The sequence below is a fragment of the Micrasema longulum genome, unplaced genomic scaffold (genome assembly GCF_059751315.1).
Source record: "Micrasema longulum isolate JH-2025_06_02 unplaced genomic scaffold, ASM5975131v1 h1tg000161l, whole genome shotgun sequence".
In the NCBI taxonomy this organism is placed as follows: domain Eukaryota; kingdom Metazoa; phylum Arthropoda; class Insecta; order Trichoptera; family Brachycentridae; genus Micrasema; species Micrasema longulum.
In genome coordinates this window covers 222,670-243,341 of record NW_028277366.1, presented here as the reverse complement: position 1 = coordinate 243,341, position 20,672 = coordinate 222,670, and the positions used below count along the sequence as shown (strand labels likewise).

The window sequence follows — 20,672 nt, the reverse complement described above, 5'->3', positions numbered from 1 at the left end:
GATTTTCCTGATGGAATGATATATTTTTTCGGGATAGAAAGTAGCTTGTATCAATTCCCGGTCCTCCAACTATCGCTATGAAAAAAATGCGTCGATCCGATAATTTATGGCGACGCCTACGTCGCATCGTTATTCTGTTCACAAATCCTACTACAAAATAAAAACTAACCATAGATGAAGCAAGTCAATTAAAGAAATTTAAAGAATTAATTTCAAATCGATTATTTTTGACATCTACCTTACACCTAATCATTTTCAAATAATGTTGATCATTGCTGATATCATCATTCATCATTAGTCCCTTTCCGCACCTAATGGTGCATAGGGCTCTGCATTGGTACACCAATCACGGCGTATCTTGATCATTTTTGTTGCGCGAAGGTAAGATGATCAGTCTTACGCTTCCAGGTACTATGAAATATTCTAGCTTAAAAGCACCCTTTTAAATAAATATTTCATGTCAACCATGTCGGGAGTCGAACCAGAGACCTCTTGCTTGGTAGGCACACGTGCTGACTATTACACCACGAGGCTGACAAGACTATAACTCACTATACCGACATGGAACTTTTCCTAAATATATATAGTCTCTCACAACGTCGATTTAATGAAGATTTAATTAAGATTTAATTTTATTAAGAAGAAACGATTAAGAAACTTAATAGTTTATTTTATGTCCCGACTATTCTCCAACAAATATCTCTTAATGTTCCTCGACGTAAGACTCAGAAATAATGAAATTCTGTTCTCGGTCATCATAAGAATAATTATGGTTTCCATGCACCTCTACCCAGAATGATTAGATTTGTAAATGAAAATCAAGGTCTTTATTATTTTGATTGTAAAGTGAGTTTTTGACAAATAGACTGAATTTTTTTTCCCAATAAATTGTCTGTATATTTGTAGAATTAACCTGGATTCCATAATGCCTGTCAAATGTATTAACTTGTCTTTGCTTTTCTTTATTGTATTGTACTTATTTATTTATTTATTTTTGCACCACAACAGGCCAGAAGGCCCAATTACAGTGGTGAATTACATCAGAGAACACCAGGCTTGAGAAACATCACATTTTAATATTTGAGTACTCACCGGGAATCGAACCCGGAACCTTTCGTGTGTGAGTCAAGCGTCTTTACCACTACACCATGGAGGCCGCTTGCTTATATTATTTGTTACTATATTATTATTGTTTTTCGTTTTATGATTTGTTTAAATTGGACACGGTCCGTATATTTGTTAAATGAAAATAAAAAATAAAATACTTTTTTAAAAATTTGGGTCAATCAGTCACTCTGTTGAGACGTGAAGGAAATACAAACAGACAAATAAACACACTCCCGCATTTATTACAATATGGATATTACGTACAGAGATAGAGTTGAAAACACACAATTGTGTTACCGTAAACCATAACGTTATATTATTATGGAAAAACATCTTTCGTAACTGTATAGTATACGAGTATGTTCATATACATATATGTATATTTGTATATACTCGTATGATATGTGGGTACTAATTGAAGAACTTGTTTTAAAATCCTCAAATGTCACAAATCGACAAGTGTGTTTCAGGAGTGTTTAAACTGTATCTTTCTTTTCTTTTATGGCCTTCCCGGGTCCCCCTGACATTAGCATATATGTATCTGTCCTGCGCTAATTTTACATTTCGCAGCCAGGACGACTGCTTATTGATGTACTCGCCGTAGTGACTCCTGGGAAAAAAGGACCAGAGTGGTTTTCCGTTGCCTTCTCTGGTGGATTTTCTGTCGGGGTTACCTTCCTGTAGCTGGTTGGTTTTGGTTTTGAGGTGCCAAAAACTCGCCTTTCATCCTCTCGTTATCTGCTGTGATCACAGTATTATGAATGTGATCCCATTGCCCGAGGTTTGCAATGTGGACGCTAACGAGTTGGACTAGTCAGTAGTGCCGGTTGAATGCAACTTGGCGTTCGCAGCATTTTATAGAGTCACATCCAAGAATGATCCAGCAAGATGTGACTCACTGCGACCCTACTGACAGTTTGAACCCCCGGTTACAACGATTTTATTGTTTTTATGTATTTTAATTAAATACAATCATATATATACTTTAAGTGCACAGTATAGAAATTGAAAAATGCATACATATTTATCTGTCTTTAAATATTAAATAAAAGTTAGCGTGCCTTTTGCTGCTTTTAGACAATGTTTGGAGCTCTGTGGTTTTTAGTGCAAAATAAAAAAAAATAGTAGGGATAGATAGATAGATAGTTGAAATAAAAATAAACGTTTTTTTAAAACTTGTACGGCAGTTGAATTTTTTAAATTTAAATTTATAAAAATATTCTGTAAACAGTGCTAAAAACCTATTTAAAAGAATACCTAGAACACCTTCGAACTGTCAAACATTGAGTGATAGTGGCGCCACATAGTGGTAGAAATATGAATTAAAAGATATGTTTTGTTCATTCATTCAAATTTATGGCAAAACACCGTGTTTTTAACAGTAAATTTAATGTAGTATTCTAAGTGGTGGAGGTCAGTTCTATGCAAGCTCCTAACGTCACTGCGACCTGTGAAGATCTATTGTGACGGGTCCCCATGAATAGTTAGCTATTGTCTAAAGCTAAATCTCCCCCTCAAAGCCCAGATCCGTAAAGCATCGGGCTATTGGGTAGGAGACGAGCTATTTAACATTCTTAGGTTTAACCAGTGGTCCCCTGAGGATGAGGCTCCTTTTATGATGTACAGCACAACATTCACAAAGGGTGTGTGCATGTTTTTTTCTTATCTGCACTGCAGAACCTGCATCTAGAAGTTTCGGAAAGGTTCATTCTAGCAAGGTGTTTGTTCAATGTGCAGTGTCCTGGGCGGGCTCCGGTGATAACCCTCACTTGATTTCGGCTGAGCTTTATTAGGTCAAAAGCAAAACATTGCGAGTACCCTTTTATCAGTTCCTTCAAATTTGAGGTACCTACGATTTTTAAAGAAATATTTGGAAAGAACGATTATATGGACGCATAGACTGAGAATAATAAAACCCTATAATATAGTTTGGAAAATTTTGGACATTTGCTGTTTCCAGAAAGAGGTCTTCAATTACTAACGCATTTAATTGATTAAAAACAAACTCCATCTAATCATCATTTCCCTATCGGCGCAAAGTGGTGCATAGGGCACTGTATTGGCCCTCCAATTGCAGCATATCTTGTTGAAAAAAGTTACATGGAATGTAAGGAAATCAGTCTTATGTGCCAGTACAGAAACACCAAAATATCGCAATATATAACCACCTTTCAATTCAATATTTCACGTCCGTCGTACCAGAAATAGAACCCAAGACCTCAAGAATGATAGGCGAACGCCTCAACCACTACGTAACGTGATGAACTTATCTTCAAAAAGTTGTTTTGAGGATGTTTAACCTGAGAGTAGTCATCAATTCAAAACCGCTCGTTCGGGGTTCTGGTTCTGGGCCCTGATTACAATGGCAAGTTAACATTTATGTTCAATTTTATCTACAAAGTAAACTTAAATTTTCTGTATAAAAAGCAGAATATGCAAGCATTTTTTTCTTTTAATCATGTTCAATTGTAGGTTACCGATGAAGATACTTTAAATGTTCATGCAAATATACTCATTTTCGTACACAAATATCGATTTTTCTTTATAAACAGTCGAAGATAACTCTGTTATTTCCCATTGTGATCGGGGCCCTGGTTCTTTTACACAAACCTGTATTCTATATCCGTCTGGACAAACGGATATCCATCATATTTATAATTGATGAGTAATATACTCTAAAATGCTGAAAATGAAATGCCAGAAATATTTTTTTCAGTTTATCGCTTAAAAAAGTAGTTTGATAAGACTAGGTATTTTATCGATAAGGAGAAAAGTAGATTAAGATTAAACATTTACTAATATCGACCGGGTTTACAAAGTGGTTAAATGTTGTTATAGTCCACTTCATTCTTTCATACAAATTATCTTTGCGGTCCCAACAGAATGAATGACCTTACGAGGCTTTCGCGTAACCGAAATTATTTAATACCGAGAACATGTACGATGTTTTCTCGGAGACACTTTTCGTCTATAGCTCCAAGAGTGTTCAACGTCCTGGATGAACATATTAATTTCTCCAAAACAATGTATATATTTAAAATGAACATCCCTGACTGGAGTTTTATTTTACACATACCATTTTCATTATAAAAAAATATTTACAAAAAAATTGAAACATAAAATTATTTATTAATCTTTTTACTCAATTATTAAGTTTTATACTATACTACATAAATGTATTACTATTATTATCTTATATCATTAATTTATTTTATATTTTATTTTATTTATATATTTTTTGATAATTTCTTTTTATTTTTATTTTATTCCATTTTATTTTATTTTATTTTATTTTATGTTACTATTTTTTTAAATTATTTTTTATATTTTTAAAATTTTTATTTTATGTTATTATTTTTAAAATTTAAAAAAATAAATATATTTATATTTTTTTTCTTATTTATTTTATTATTTTATATTGTTTTGAATCTTGAAATAGGGCATACATAAGTATATTCTTATGTGTGCTCTAATAATAACAATGTACCGTTATTTATTAAAGTTGTTTGACACATATTTCTTAACCTTCTTTTTAAATTCTGATAGTTTTTTTTCTTCATAGATGTTTATTCATATATCATAATATTTTAATACCGCCTTTTATAAAATTGAATATTGTTTTTTTTATTGAATCAATTTTTTTTTTTTTACTTTCCAAATTCCTTACTAAATTGAAATAAGAAATTATTAGACTATCATCATCATTGTTTTTCTGAACCTTATGGTGCATAGGGCAATGCATTGGTATACTAATCGTAGTTTTTCTAGACAATTTTCGTGACATGAAGGTCAGATGATCAGTCTTACGCTTCAGGTACCAGTTCAAGGCCTATATAATATTTTAGTGTAAAAACATCTTTTTGAATAAATATTTCATGTCAGCCATGTCGGGAATTGCACCCGAAACTGACCATTACACCACGAGGCTGAGATTTTAGATACATAATCATAGAATTAAGGATAGTCTAGAAGTAGCGTAGAATCATATTTGAATACATCGTACTGTGACCAATAATTCCCCCACTTAAGACACACTTTCGCCGCGCGAATACTTGAAGTCACCGAGTAATATTGCTAGATCGCGAAGAATATAACCATAACACAAATGTAAGGTAAAAAAAACTAATTTGTTAATTTTTCTAAAATTTTATTGTGCACTTGGAAACATTGATTGACACAACAGAGTAGACAAGTAAAGGGTCATTTAATAAGAGTAATTGAATTAATGAAATTTGAACTTATATAAAACAAATTTTATTTTACACAAAACGGATATTTTTATATCATGTTAAATAATATTTTATGTTTTAATGATAATGTCGGCCAAATGTTCACCACGTTGTTGTTCACGGCGTTGTTCAATCCGAGGTTCAATTTTAATTATTTCTCTTATTATATGAGCAAAGTAGGGTAACAATTTTTACTACCCTGGCAACACTAACGAAATTTCCATTTTGTTTCTTCGACAATCTGACAGATAGAAAAATAATTCAATTTTTACGTAATGCATTTGTGACAAACACATTCATTTGATAATTACACATGAAATGTGATTTCATTCTGTTTTTTTAAGATCCTAGCAGTATTTCTACACTGTAAAAGGACACAACACGGCATGGTTAAATTCGAATCAGGAGACTTCTACAAAGAAACTAATGGGTCAAAACGTAAACCTACTTATTTATGAGTACTTGAGTCGCCTTCTGTTTGATGTGCGTATGCGGTTTCTGGACTATTCATAAGTGTATCTACATGATCTTAACTTTGCCACACTATTTATATTTAAATAACTAATCTGAATTATATTTTTTGACATGCATACATTTTAATGATGTATTTTGTATACTGATGAGTCATAACATTTATAAATGTATTTTACTATGGATGAGTCCCGACTTAACACGGAATTTTCTAACAAGGGACATAAAAAAATATAATTGTGCTATAGTAAAATTGTGTATTGTGTATAAAAAAATTACAATTAAAATATTACTTTGTATCGCATTATAAACAACGTATATTTTTTAATACTAACATAGGTTCAAAGCACCAATGAATGGCCGTTTAAGGTTCAGCTTGTAGTGAAATCCACAATGAAGGTATACATTTCATTATTTAAGCGTACAAAATAAAAGAAAACATTAAAAACCACATTAATTCTCCTAAGTACTTTGACTTTTTTATTGAAATACCAGTATTACCATTATAATTAATATTACTCTAAAAAAATAGCAGAATCACCAGTGAATGACCACTACTACCCCAGTAAAAATAATACTCAGATTTAGTTACATCATAACATTATAAAACACCCTACCACATTAGAATATGGATATATTCAAAGAATTGCATAAGAAATAGCATCAAATAAAACACTTACCACACCTTTCCTTATAAAAACACTATCAATCTCAGAACAATAACGGGAAGACGCAATATAAACTTTTGACAACTCACAGTTCAAAACTAATAGATTTGTTTCTTACCAAAAGATGTGTCCACCTACTGCTTTTGTCATAGTTTCTAGTGTTAAAAGTTTTTTGACTGGACACACGTGGCAATTCTTATTATATTGTGTTTTATTAGCCAATGGTCATTTACTGGTGCTTTGACTCTATTATTAAAAAAAAAAACCGTGTTATCCAAAATTATACTTAACCTCGGTCTGCTGATAACATTATTTTTTAGTTTTTTTTAATGTTATTTGTTACTAAAATTTAGTAAGATATATTTTACATATTCCCAAGCGATAAGTTGTTTTTTTATTGTCAAACAGTGAACACAATGAACAATTAACACGAATAACCTACTTTCGCTCCGAACTCAAGTGGCTTCGTTTTTATCAGCGCACAAACTTTCAATCTCTCTTACGTCTTTATAATATTCTTCACAATCCTTGCGCTCCGAAGTATCTTGCTGGGAATTTCATTTTCCTTTCGGATCATGGTCTTTCGCGTCAATTCTACTCAGGAGAGAAAACTCTCCGTTCCCCGACATAGCACATTCAGCTATTCCTTTTCCGTTCAAGGTGCTATAGAATTAAGAATAGTCCAGATTTCGCATACGCACATCAAACAAAAGGCGACTCAACTACTCATAAATTAGTAGGTTTACGTTTTGACCCATTAGTTTCTTTGTAGACGTCGCTCAGTGCGCAACTCCTGATTTGAATTCAACTATGCCGTGTTGTGTCATTTTAAAGTGTAGAAATACTACTGGGATCTTAATGTAACAGTTTCATGTATAATTAGCAAATGAATGTGTAAGTAGCAAATACATTATTTAAAAATTGAATTATTTTTCCATCTGTCAGATTGCCGAAGAAACAAAATGGACATTTCGTTAGTGCTGCCAGGGTAGTCAATTTTTTACGCTACTTTGCTCATATAATAAGATAATTAATGAAAATTGAAACTCAGATCAAACAACGCCGTGGTGGATATTTGGCCGACATTATCTTTATAACATAAAATATTATTTAACATGTTAAAATATCCGTTTTATGTAAAATAAAATTTGTTTTATATTTTAAGTTCAAAGTTAATTAATTCAATTACTCTTATTAAATGACCCTTTACTTACCAACTCTGTTGTGTCAATCAATATTTCCGCGTGCACAATAAAATTTTAGAGAATTAACAGATTGCTTTTTTTTTTAACCTTATATTTGTGTTATGATTATATATTTTCCCATCGTGCAAAATTACGCGGTGACTTCTACGAATGCGTGCGGTGAAAGTGGGGCATAATGGGGGGAATTTTGGACACAGTCCGATGTTTTTAATTAGCAACGTGGCGACATTATCGAGTCTTTTTAAAAAAATCAAAAACTTTGTTCCAAAAACGGAAAAAATTCTAATGTATGAAGCCTATGTAAAAACTAAAATATGTTATACTCAAATAATATGGGGAACGGGATATCAAAATGACATAAACAGACTACAAAAACAACAAAATAAAACAATAAAGTTAGTATATAACCTTCCCTATCTAACTGCAACTAGAGAACTTAAACAAACTAAGCAATTAATAACTGAACTTTTTCAACTAGAATCATTAAAATTTATCCATAAATTAGCCACTAATGTAATTGTAGACGAAGAACTAAAACTTGTAAAAAATTGTGGTCAACATGGACACAATACGAAAATATCAGAAAAATATCATATCCAACTTTCTAAAACAAGACAAGGACAATCAAGATTAATGAACCGGGGACTGAAATTATACAATAAACTACCAGACAAAACTAAACAAAAGACTCAGACAAACTTTTCAAAAGATGTAAAAAATGCTATTTTGAACAACTGAGTATGAATAAAAAATGTTTATATTATTTTTGTAAAATGAAAGTAATAATCCGTCAGGATTAATAAATAGATTTTAAAATTAAAAAATATTCTGGACTATTATTAACTTTATGGTGCTAGACTTTGGAATAAGTTACCCCTTCATATAAAAAATGCACCTTCTCTAGCCACCTTCAAGAAACGCCCGAAACATTACCATATATCCTGAGAATCCTAAACTCACTGTTTTTTCACATGTCATAATTATTGGTATTTCAATTTTATAAATTTATTAATTAAAAAATACCCGCCATAAAAAAACACGTTTTAATACAGAATGTCACCTCATACATTCAATGTTTGAATAAGGTATCATTCAATATTAGATCTGACTGTTTACAACAAAATGCATATTTTAGGTAGTGTAGGTACTCAGCCAGACTTTAAAAAATTGAAAAAATACCCTTAAAGTTATTTTTAAAGTAATTATACTAAATAAATTAAGTGATTCTTTACAATTAAGTACCCTAATATAAATATAAAATAACATGGTCAATACATAAAAACACAACGTAGGTACATCAGAGTTTTACTAGGGCTGGCTTTTTTCTGCAAAATGCACATTTTGAGTTGTGTGGTCCGTCAGACTTCAACAAATAATTAAAACTGGTTAAATATATTTTTTTGCATTATAAAAAAAATGAATGTATGCATTATTCATTATTTGCCAAAGTAAAAAACATTCCAACTGTCGTATAGACTTGATTATTCACTCTTTTCACAAAAGTGCTATTATCTCATTTTCACTTTTTTATGGCTGGCTGTTTTCTGGATATTTACGTTCATATGTATCTATGGGTTGATGTATTGGACTATAGTTGAGATTATGTAGTCAGTTCTAAGGGAAACTTACAATTAAGATTTTTTCTGCAATTTCATGTAGACATAGCTGGTGTAATCTTGATATGCTCTCGAATTTTCAGGGACTGCTGGTAAAATCTCTTTGAAGGGCCAGTATTACAGTAAAGTCCATTATCAAAGGAACCCCGTCCCAAAATTGGACAATACTGTTTAAGTGAAGTGCGACGTGACGCTCTCAGCCTAGCTAGAGAGTATCACAATTTCTTCAGAGAATCTTCTTGTCTCGTACATAAGTTCTTTAATGTATAATGTACTGCTAGGTATTAACGAAAATAAGCGTTTGTTGAAAAATAAACAATTTAAATAAGTAATTAATGTATTTATTATTTTGGTCTTTGTATGAATATCACATCTCACGCTAGATAAATAATATGTTTGAAGAAATTATCGTAACAAGAAGGCAGAAAAGCTTAAAGATATACTACGACATTCATATGTTTCACATATCTATGGCGTCGATGGCTCAGTTCCATAAAACGACGAGATGAAAATGTAAGGTTTTGAGTTTGATTACCTATCTCTCATGTTTATTTCTACAAAGGCACAACTCGTGACAAAATTCAAATATTGGCTAAAAACATGACATAAATTCCTAGTTTCATTATATATTATTTTAGTCTTTGCATTATATTTTATTTTATTTATATTGCATACAATAGGAAAATATCATATACTACGAATACCAACAAAAATATGTGAAATGGATTTAGAATAATTAATTGTATTTTCAAAATGAATATAGATACTGTGAAGAAATGTTTTTATACATAAATTAAAGTTTTTTTTTTTAAATACGTCACTAGAAGACGTGACATGTTTGGACTTGATAGTTGTGACGTCAAGATTCGTGATAATGTTCTAAACAAATTTGAATGGTCAGGAACAAATAAACATGAATCGTGACGTATTCGGGGCGTGGCCAATGCAACGACCGTTTTTTCGTGAAGTTAAAAATACAAATTTAAAAATGTTTTTATGCTACTAATAAGTGACAAAAAAATATTTTTTTACTGGCCAGTGTTTCATAGACCTTTATTACTTTAAAAATGTAAAAAAATATATTTTTAAGTTCGTAAAAACGTAAGTGATACACGTAAGTATCACACAAAAAATTAACATACTCTGCGTAGTGAGCATGAATTTCGAGTTGTATTTTTGCAATCGTCAAAATAATCATTGTTAAAAATCAAATTCACTTAAACTTATCATTTTAAATAATTTATCTCACTCTTTTAAACTAAGTATAAAAATATTGAAGGATAACTCAAATAATAATCGCTATGAATTATTTACACGTATTAATTTGAATACAAATAAATGTGGGTAAATAATTATATCATAACCATTTCCAGACTACTCTATGTCTAACGGTTTCGTCTGGATACTAATAACATATAACATTTGTTGAAATGTTTGACCACAAAGATTAGGCAGATAAATTGTTTTACATAAAATTATTAGATGCCTTAGAAAAAAAAGTCGGTTAAATTGTATTTAAATAGTTGTAATTAAATACCTGCATAAATAAAAACGTTATACCTCATATTTTCAGATTAAATACATACCAAACACAATTAACAAGAAACCATGGCATAAAACCTTCTAGTAATAACCTAACCTATGGAGAACCAAACCGAAAATTTGGAACGCTTTTGTACTGTGCAATAGAGGGCTTAAGGGCTTTTCTAGAGAATTATTACTCTGAGCATAAAACATATATATTTTTCACAAACTCTAAAAAAATACGAAAACAAATATAATAAAATTATGTTTTGTTAATAAAAGTATGTCTTCCAGGCACCAAATATCAGTATTTAACATATTTTTTTTTTTTATGCAAAACACACTTCAATACGTAGAAGAAATTTTATTAAAATATGATAACATTTTATTCTTCGAACTTTACATACAGATATTTTATCTAACCCTGTTTCCTAATTATTAGTAAAATATAATATTAAGTAAAACGTACAAAGGTTGAACATGTAATATATCGTTTTAATATTAAAATCAAACACTGGTCTGCATTTACTAATTGAGACTTTTTAAAAGGGAACCCGCTAACCAACTTTTCTTTTTTAATATAAAAAATCGGACAGTTGCAAAAACTCGGAAACACGTTTGAAACAACAAAAAAAACATTAAAAAATGCATTCATTTTTATAATATACGGAGGATTTTGCATGTCGTGGGGGTTAGATCTGATATCCCAGTTGGACATTGACAGAAAACACGATTTTGGTGTTCCAACATGTATTTTTTACATGGCGAGTGGAATACGAGAGTAACGGCGATGATGAGTTGAAGTGACTGCACTTGGACTACATGCTGGAACTAAGTGACTGCGTTGAGTTAACTTGCTTGAGCTGACTGACGTTACTAAGCCTTGTGGTCTCTTTATAGGCCGCGTTCTTTTGTTCTTCATGTTTCCATGGTAGGAACGATGTTAATGTATTGCAGGCCATTGCTCTTATATAAACGAGTGTCAAATGTGCAATACTATAGGTCTTGCAGAATACGTTGTATTGTATTCAATATAAAACGATGACGTTCTTCATTGGTCGTTGCTCTATATTTCAGGTTAAATCATCGCATTGTTATCGATTAATGGACTATGACCCCCATATTTATATTATATTCTTTGTTTTCAAACAGATACTAAAGGCATAAAATAATTTTCCTTTTTGTTTTCAAAGCATTCATAGAATTAATATTATAATTACCTGGATTAAAATCAAAATCAATCCATCAGTAATTTTCGGAATGTCAATAAGACTATAAAAAAAATATTGTCAATTACCATAAACACAAACATAATACCTAAATTTTCTATCATGTAGGTTACCTAGGCACCTTGCCTTGCATTTAACTATTGGTTTTTCTCATAATCTATGTACACGCCAAGCACGATGCGTTAAATTAATATTTTAGTAGGTATCTAGGCTTGTACAACTGTATATAAGGACTTTCAGTCTACTAAATCTTCACATTAGTTTGAAAATGCCCAAAAAAGCGAAACAATTGTACGATTTTTTAATCTTTTTTTTAGAAACAAATGAAATTAGTAGATTTAAATCAGTGTTAGACTTTAATATTACAATTATAATAGAGACATTTGCAAAATAACCGCCAATTCAATAAATAATACTACAATATATTATATCCTTAACATAAAATTCTACCTATTTCTTAAATTAGTAAGTACCTACATCGTTTCTTACTGAAACTAAAATATACAATAGTCCTGAGACTCTTGAGACTTTTGGGAATTATTAATTGTATTATTTATTAAGTATTTTTAGTCAAGTAAAATCTTCGTTCTTTGTTTCAGAAATCTTATTCATTCAAAAAATTTAGAATTGAGAAAAATAACCCGTAGTTAAAAATTACTGTTATTTTTAGGAGGGCTTGATAGTATGATTTATACCACTAAACAGTTGATTCAATAACGTTAACAGTTAACATATTACAACAGAGATGAAGAACATTTAAGAGAAAGTAATATGGAAGATATTGTTGATAAATCCACCTGGTCCGTGAAGAAGTATAGAAATGGAAAAAATAATATTTTCAGGCGTTGCCTAGTATGTAGGTGAAATAATTCAATTATATGAATCTCACCCGCATCAATAAAGGTTTCAGCTCTTTTACTTCACAAACATCAGATGAAAGAATTGAAAGAATATAGATGTTCAAATCGGGTTGTGGTCCTGTGGCTAGTGTCTCGAACTCACGGACCAAAGGTCTGTGGTTCGAATCCCACTGTACCCCAACTTGATTCTATTTTCTAATAGTGAGTTATTTACAACTCGCTGAAAATGGCCCTCAAAATGAAATATTTGGGTAAATCATTAGAACGCAAATATTTCTTTTTTTTTTTAATAAAGAAAATAATGGGCAGAATGGTGAATGTTACGCAATGTGTAAAGTGGCTACTTAAACCAGCCATTGACAGATCATAAGCCCTTTAGATGCCTAGACTTATATAAAATCTTCTCTGAAATGTTCTTTATCTCTGTTGAAATATGTTAATATGAACAGCTCCCCAGGGAGTTAGACAAAAAATTTGGACAAACTCAAAATTTTGTTAATGTTAAAAGTAATAAATAGGATAATACATAATACGTTGAATACCTTTACAATTGATTTTGAATCTTATTGCATTTTTTTCAATACTGTAAATATAGTTTCGGTTGCCTTAAAAATTAATAGTTTTCAATTTGGTATTGCAAACTCGTCAGCGCCATTAAACATATATCCCAGAAACACTATAACACTGAATGGAACCTTCTCCTCAAGGGACGAATCCTTTATTGCAGTTTCCTGTGTCGAGTGTTACTGGAAGAGTGGATATGACAATGTTGTTATCCTTATTTTTCCTCAGCTTATGAGCTAGTTTAGTCCTCAGTTCTGATATAATGCATATTATTGAGTGAAGTATCACAATGAGACCAGCGCTTCCGAAGACAATACCAACCCCTAATTTCGGATCGTTTTCCCAGTCCAACAGAGAGTATATGTACGATTGGTTCCGCCTAGAAAAGAGATTTTTTATTAAAATAAAACAATAAGTGGTATACCAAAATAATTAGTAGTATCGTTCGAGAGGTAGATGTAGGTATGCACATTAAAGTGGGCCGATGATGTGTGAAGTTTTTTTTTATTTTTTAGACTTCAAAGTGAAAGGGGCCTAAAAAGTTGCATTTTGGATCACATTAAACGTAAAAATTATTTAAAAAAACATTCCACACTAATTTTGGCCCTCAACCGAGATTTGAATTTTATAAATGTCTTTAGACATTCATTCCCAAGGAAAAACAAATGAATCGTCGTCAAAAAGGTTTGGTTAGTTGGTGTTTACTTACGCTCCACGTCCACCGAGAACCCAGTAAATTAAGTTGAAGGAGACGTAGACGAGGGCGTACATGACGGGCTGAAGGAAATGCAAGAACCTGGAGGGGGGACCTCCAACGAGGAGATCCACGAAGCACAGGATACTGTTGATGCCGTGTAGGGTGAAGTTCAGCAAGAAAGGACCCTGATTGGCTGGATTTTCCTTAGCTGCAAAGTGTTGACACATCTAATTAAAATTGAACATGAAAAAACTTAGGAGTAATAGTAGACCGGCAATTGACATGGACAATTCATGTCAACAATTTAATCGGTAAAATAGCATCAATATCGAGTCATTTTTTTTTTATCAAAAACTTTTCCCAAAAATAAAAAAAATGTAATGGAAAAAATGTAGCCTTTGTAAAATTTAAATGTATGTTTATCATTTATTTAAACTTTTGATGCTAATTTTTAAATTTGAAAAAAAAAACGAACACAACATATGTAAACACCTCATATATTTAAGAGCTAGGCAACACAGACCATTTGTTCTTCTAGAATGAAGAAAAAATTTACTGTTGATGATATGATGATATCTGGGAGAATGATTGGTCGGTTGAACCGTCTACCGAGAGAGGTGGATCTTTTCCATGCTGTGATTACCAGTTTTAGAATCTTCCTCTCTAACTATTTATCAAAATGTATATTAGTGACTTATTCGTCTTTGTTGATGAAATGACCTAATTGTATAATTTATGGACTTTGTAATTGGCAGTAGTGCTGTATTGCATTTAAATGAATAAATATTAGTACATAAGCGCCTTTAAAATAAATATTTCCGGTCCACCCTGCCAGAAATTGGACCCGGGACCTCAAGGATGGTAAGTGAAAGAGCCAACCACTACTTTAAAGGGTTTGTACCTGAGAGTAGTCATCGAGTCGATAACGTGTGGTTAAGAAAGCGTTGCTTTCATGTAATTACTACGTAAATTAGGTACTAGCAACGCATTCTCTACCCGCGCGAGAGCATTCAAAATACAGAACTGTATTTTTCCTCTGACTTGACACATAAAAATAAAACTACAAAAGTAAAATAAATCAAATCAAAATATTATCCTTACGGTACAGAAGCGACCAATAGAGAGTCGTTATAAAAAGAGCCACAGGAACTGCAATGTTGTATAGAACCCAATATACCTTATACAGAAGGGGCATCTGCTTTTGGTCATCTGTTAAATCTGTTGAACATAAAGTATTTGTTATTGTTATTTTAATTTGGAGCATTTACATTATATTTTTATTTTATTAGGAATACAAACAGATGTGCAGGGTTTTTTAAAATTTAAGTTGCAAATTATTTGTACCTTGCTTTTACTTTATGCAAGGATTTATCGAATATTGATATATATTATACTGGTACCTACTTATCACAGAAAAATATTTTTCCTTTTCTTTCAATCAGTCATTTTTCGATTATTTTTTTTTGGTTTTGAATTAAATGTTAAGGTCACGTCAAAATCTAGCTGGCGGTTAAAGAATGACTAAATTAACGTTGAGCATGAGTTGAGTGTCATAATTTTAGAAGGCTCAGGGTAAAACGCGGTCTGATTTTTCTTCATTAACACGCATTCACGTTTTTTCTCCATAGATTGTGGCACTAGAGTAGTGATTTTTGCACGATTTTGATTTAAACACAATCAGGCCCCTTAGCCAATCACATGTGGAGATAAAACGAAAAACAAACCCATATTACGAATACATAAATAGCTCAAAAAAGTCCAAAATAAATTACGTTTGTTATTATAACACAATATAACACCCACTCACCCACCCTCTCACTCACTTAAACTCACACAAACACAATAGTATGTATTGTACGTGTATTTAATGTATTTCTGTGGATATCTGTCATTAGTTTTATTCTCTGTATATTTTATTTGTTATATTTTTGTTACATGTATTACTGTTGATATCCCCAATAAAAAAAAAAAATAATAATAATTACGAAAGAAATGTTTGTTCAACCAGCTAATAGCAGGCAAGCCAACGTTCTGGCAGGACAACGTCTATCGGGTCCGCTAGTATTATATATTTTGAAATTGTATTGAGTAAAACTTTTCATTTCTTTCACCAAAGATAACAGAAATTAAAATACAAACAAAATCAGAATGAATAAAATGACATTATTTATTTATTGATTTATACATTACCCATATTTTACAAAATGGCACAAAAACACTCTGGCAAATTCTGCTTGTACTAGGAGTAGGCTCAGTATATGAAGGGTCGGCAAGCCAGAAATATTAGTATGCCTAATGTTGCAATCGGTTCCTATATGGGCAAATGCCTGTTCTAAGAAACCGATTTGTTGCGGCAAATATGGTTATCGAATATGTTTCTTATAAATAAAAATAATATTGAAGAAATAGAAAAACAGTTATAGCCTTAAAGAACAGAAAAAAAAGTACAGTTTACGTTAGTATAAAAATAAGATTAAATAAATAAATATATAGGGTGTTCTTTAAACCCTGTCACATCCCAAACCACGATGATCACTATAGGTAAGAAAACATATAAGCATATTAAAATAAATATTTAGAACGAAGAAATTTTTAAAAGATAAAATTAAAATAAATAAATCAATGGTTGCTTATTTCTGAAGGGGAGAAGCGAGAGGGGCTCGACTGTGCGGTTGACGGTGTATCAGACTTCCCCCTCCCCCCTTCTCGTTTCTTCCCTGCAGAAGTAAGCAACCATTTGTTTTTTTCTATATTTTATTTTTTATGATTTTAGTCGTTAAAAAAAAAATATTTTAATGTGCCAATATGTCTTCTTGCTCATACTGATCATGTGACAAAGTTTAAAGAACACCCTGTATATGCACATACAAACAATACAATAAATTTATAAATGATTCAATGAGATTACATAATATTTAGATGACTATCCTTAATAAATTCTCAGATTCCTTACTTCCAATGTCTGTCAACCAAATCGTAATTCTTTTTTTCAATACTGATGGTTTATCAGATTTCCAAACACACGGTATCAAGTTATGAAATATTACATTATGAAAATAGACATTCAAATTTGATACAATTATCATTTTTATAAATATACAGTAGATCTCCAATTATTTTAATTAATTGGGAACGGACCCCATTCGGATAATTAAAAATTAAGGCTATTGGATTTTTTTCCGAAAAACGGGTCTATTTTAATTAATTACTGTACGTACGACTATGTTGAAAATGAAAATGCAATGATAAAGGCAACAGTTTTACATGTTAAGCGTAGTTACAAGTGCTGTATATTAGTACAGTATGTACGTATCGTACTGTAAATGAAAGTCATTGCTTCCTGAAGATCTCGGTCAAAGTAAACTGTCTGACTGTCGTCATCCGTTTTCGGGCAGCCAAGTCGTTATTTTGCGAATCGCAGTACGTTTCCGTCTTATTTATTTTTTTCTAAAATTCTGAAAGCGATTCGGATAATCGGCAAATCGGTTAGTCGGAGTTCGGCCAATTGGAGTTCTACTGCTCTTCTACTGTCTTAAAGGTGTGGTAAAGTTTTGTGTGCGATTTGTCATGATTTTGTTAAGAAAAATCGCATATAAAAAATAAAACAAACAAATAAACTATCACGCGGTTTTCCCGTAGAGGTAGGCAGAGGATAGAATGCCATATCACTCTCTCTTTGCACACATACCTCGCTTCTTCTACATTCATATATCTTCTCATGCACGCACGCCGATTATTCCTGCTCTTGACATGTCCATCTTCAAGTATTTGATGGGCTTGATCGGGCCATGTCTTTCTCGGTCTTCCTCGTTTTCTGCATCCATCAACATTCGCGTCGAATATCCTTTTAGCCGTTCTTTCGCTGTCCAGTCGATCTACATGTCCAAACCAACGCAGCACCCCTTTCTTGATTCTTTCGATAGTGCATGTCTCAGTCCTCACGGATCTCGACATTTGTGCACCTATAATACATTTCACCTACACACATCACTCCATACACCTCACTCCACGCACTACATTTCATACTCACAACAATAAAAACACAATCACTAGTAAATTCACACAAAGCACAAATTCTTCTTACATCTTGTTGTACTGTTAGATAGTTGTTTTATATATTGTGTTGTGTACGTAATTGGTGCTGTGTTAGGTTTATTTTTTGTTCGTAATATTGTCTAGATTTATATTAACATAGCACTGTGTGCACAACATTAAATTTAAACAAATAAACAAATAAACATCGTTTTACCACACATTCGCCTGAGGGGTTGCGTTTAGACAGCATTTAACCTGCTTTCATAATTATTTTTCCAATTCCATACTGCGCTTCCATACATTAGAGTTGGCACTAGAACTCCAGTGTTAACTGCTAGTTTTGCCTCCTGCAATAAACTAAAGTACGAAAAATACTTTACAAATAATCGATCATTTTCAATACTGCTGGGTGTAATCGGACCTATCTCCGGTGGGCAAAAGTTGAAGATGCCCAATACAAAATATCAGGAAAATAAATAAAAACTTTTAAGAAAAAAAAGGAACAGAGTTACACGACCAATAGTCGTGTTAAAATAAATAAATAAATAAAAGTAACCTTACATGCTAACCATAAGCACTACATTGAATGAATTAGTGGATAGTGCTACAAATTCAGCATTAATAAAATGTTTGTTTATTTATTTGGGAAAAAAGCAACGGTTTTTACATATACACGGTGTTTCAGAGCCAGATCGCGAAACTTCAGAGAAACATTCCCCACGGTAAGCTTTAAAAAAAATCCACATAAATTTTTTCCAAAAAGTCATTTTTAAATTTGTTTGATTTTTTTGGAGTAAATCTTTGATTTATCGGACTAGCATCCCTTCCACAAATCCCAACCCCCCCTTAACAAAAAAAAATAGAGATAAAACCGTATTTGACCAACGAAGCGATACGCGCCAGACGCGGAAAAGTGAAGTGGCTGGGTAGGAGAGAGGTAGGGGTTTGTGGGGGGACTACTTGTCCGAGAAATTAAGGATTTACTACATTTTTAGATCACATTAAAAATTATTTTTTTTCATGACTTTAAGGAAAAATTTATTGGGATTTTTTTTAAAGCTTACTATGAGAAATGTTCTTCTGAAGTTTCGCTGTCTGGCCCTGAAAAACCGTGTATTGCTAATAGCATTGACATGTGTTCTGATAGATAGTTTAAGGACCGTTTACATGTGGACTATACAATAGATATGACGATATTGTCTTGTCCCAGCTCCGCGAAAAGCTTTGACCGCGCAAGACAATACGAAAATTCGGCCGCAATTCTCACGCAAGCTCTACAAAAATGAATACACGACGGCGTTTATCTCGAGCGAATTCACGAAAAGCATTATTTAATTTATTCCAAGATGTTGATCGGGTTGTGGTCCTGTGGCTAGTGTCTCGGACTCACGGACCAAAGGTCTGTGGTTCGAATCCCACTATACCCCAACTTGATTCCATTTTCTAATAGTGAGTTATTTACAACTCGTTGAAAATGGCCCTCAAAATTAAATATTTGGGTAAATCATAAGAACGCAAATATTTCTTTTTACTAAAAAAAAAATGTATCGGAATTATTAATAGACGAAATAATTAATAAAAAAGATTGATTTTTGCCGCCATTTTCCGAAGAATTTTGTCATCCATGCGCTTTGTAGCTGCAAGACGTGTTGTAACGAGACTCCTTTTTTTAAAATATTTATTATTTTTAAAAACTACATTAATACACGAAACTTCATTGTCAATTTAAAAAAAAGGTAAATCGATAGATATCTTACCGCCCATGCGCTCTGTAGCTGCAAGGCGTGCTGTAATCAAACTCCTATCTGATATATTTGAAATAGATTTTAATTGGAAACGAGGAACTGGAATCCCAACCGTCTATGCGCTCTGTAGCTGCAAGACGTCCTGGAATATATTTTTATTGTACGGCGCCCTTTGAGGTGATTTTTACAAAAATGGCGCTTTATAAATTATCCAACCGTAATAGTAATAATGATAATGATAAGATGTAAGTTAAAAATTAACAGTTAATTCATTATAAGTAAGGCCTGGTTTGTAATTTGTAAAAGCAGGTAGGTGCCAACACAAGGAAAAGTAAAACATGAAATGCAACCTAATGAACCGATTCAAGGGCACCACACACACCAGACATCGCAACACGAAATGTGAGATCAACGACATTTGTGAATCGCATCGTGTACGTGACCTCGCCAGAAACCAAAAACTTATCTCTTCTGTTGACATTATTACTCATATAAACAATAGAAGCTATCTTATCTCAAATTCTACACTAATCAGCCTTCGAGGAATTTTATTAAGAAATACGAGCGTTCAAGACAAGGTTTTTCTTTCACTAACTTTATATTATTTAACCACAGCCTAAAAAGCCTTAATAAGTTCATGAATATCTAAACGAGTGTAATTTTAAATTAATAAATAAATAAATGACAGATCTTCCATATTCCCTTCTCAAAAATGTTTTCCC

At 32.1% G+C, this 20,672-nt stretch overlaps 1 protein-coding gene across 1 annotated transcript in view; it reads right to left on the bottom strand.

Annotated features, from left to right (window-relative positions):
* Nucleotides 1–12,638: 12,638 nt before the first annotated feature.
* LOC148284075 (protein rolling stone-like) overlaps nucleotides 12,639–20,672 on the bottom strand; it is a 48,669-nt gene continuing 40,635 nt past the window's right edge. The window contains exons 3-5 of the mRNA XM_088242725.1: nucleotides 15,272–15,388; nucleotides 14,183–14,378; nucleotides 12,639–13,852 (exon numbers count right to left, since the gene is read on the bottom strand). Of these exons, the coding sequence (XP_088098851.1) occupies nucleotides 13,612–13,852; nucleotides 14,183–14,378; nucleotides 15,272–15,388 (554 nt within the window). The 3' untranslated portion in view covers nucleotides 12,639–13,611. The remainder of the gene's footprint in view (nucleotides 13,853–14,182; nucleotides 14,379–15,271; nucleotides 15,389–20,672) is intronic.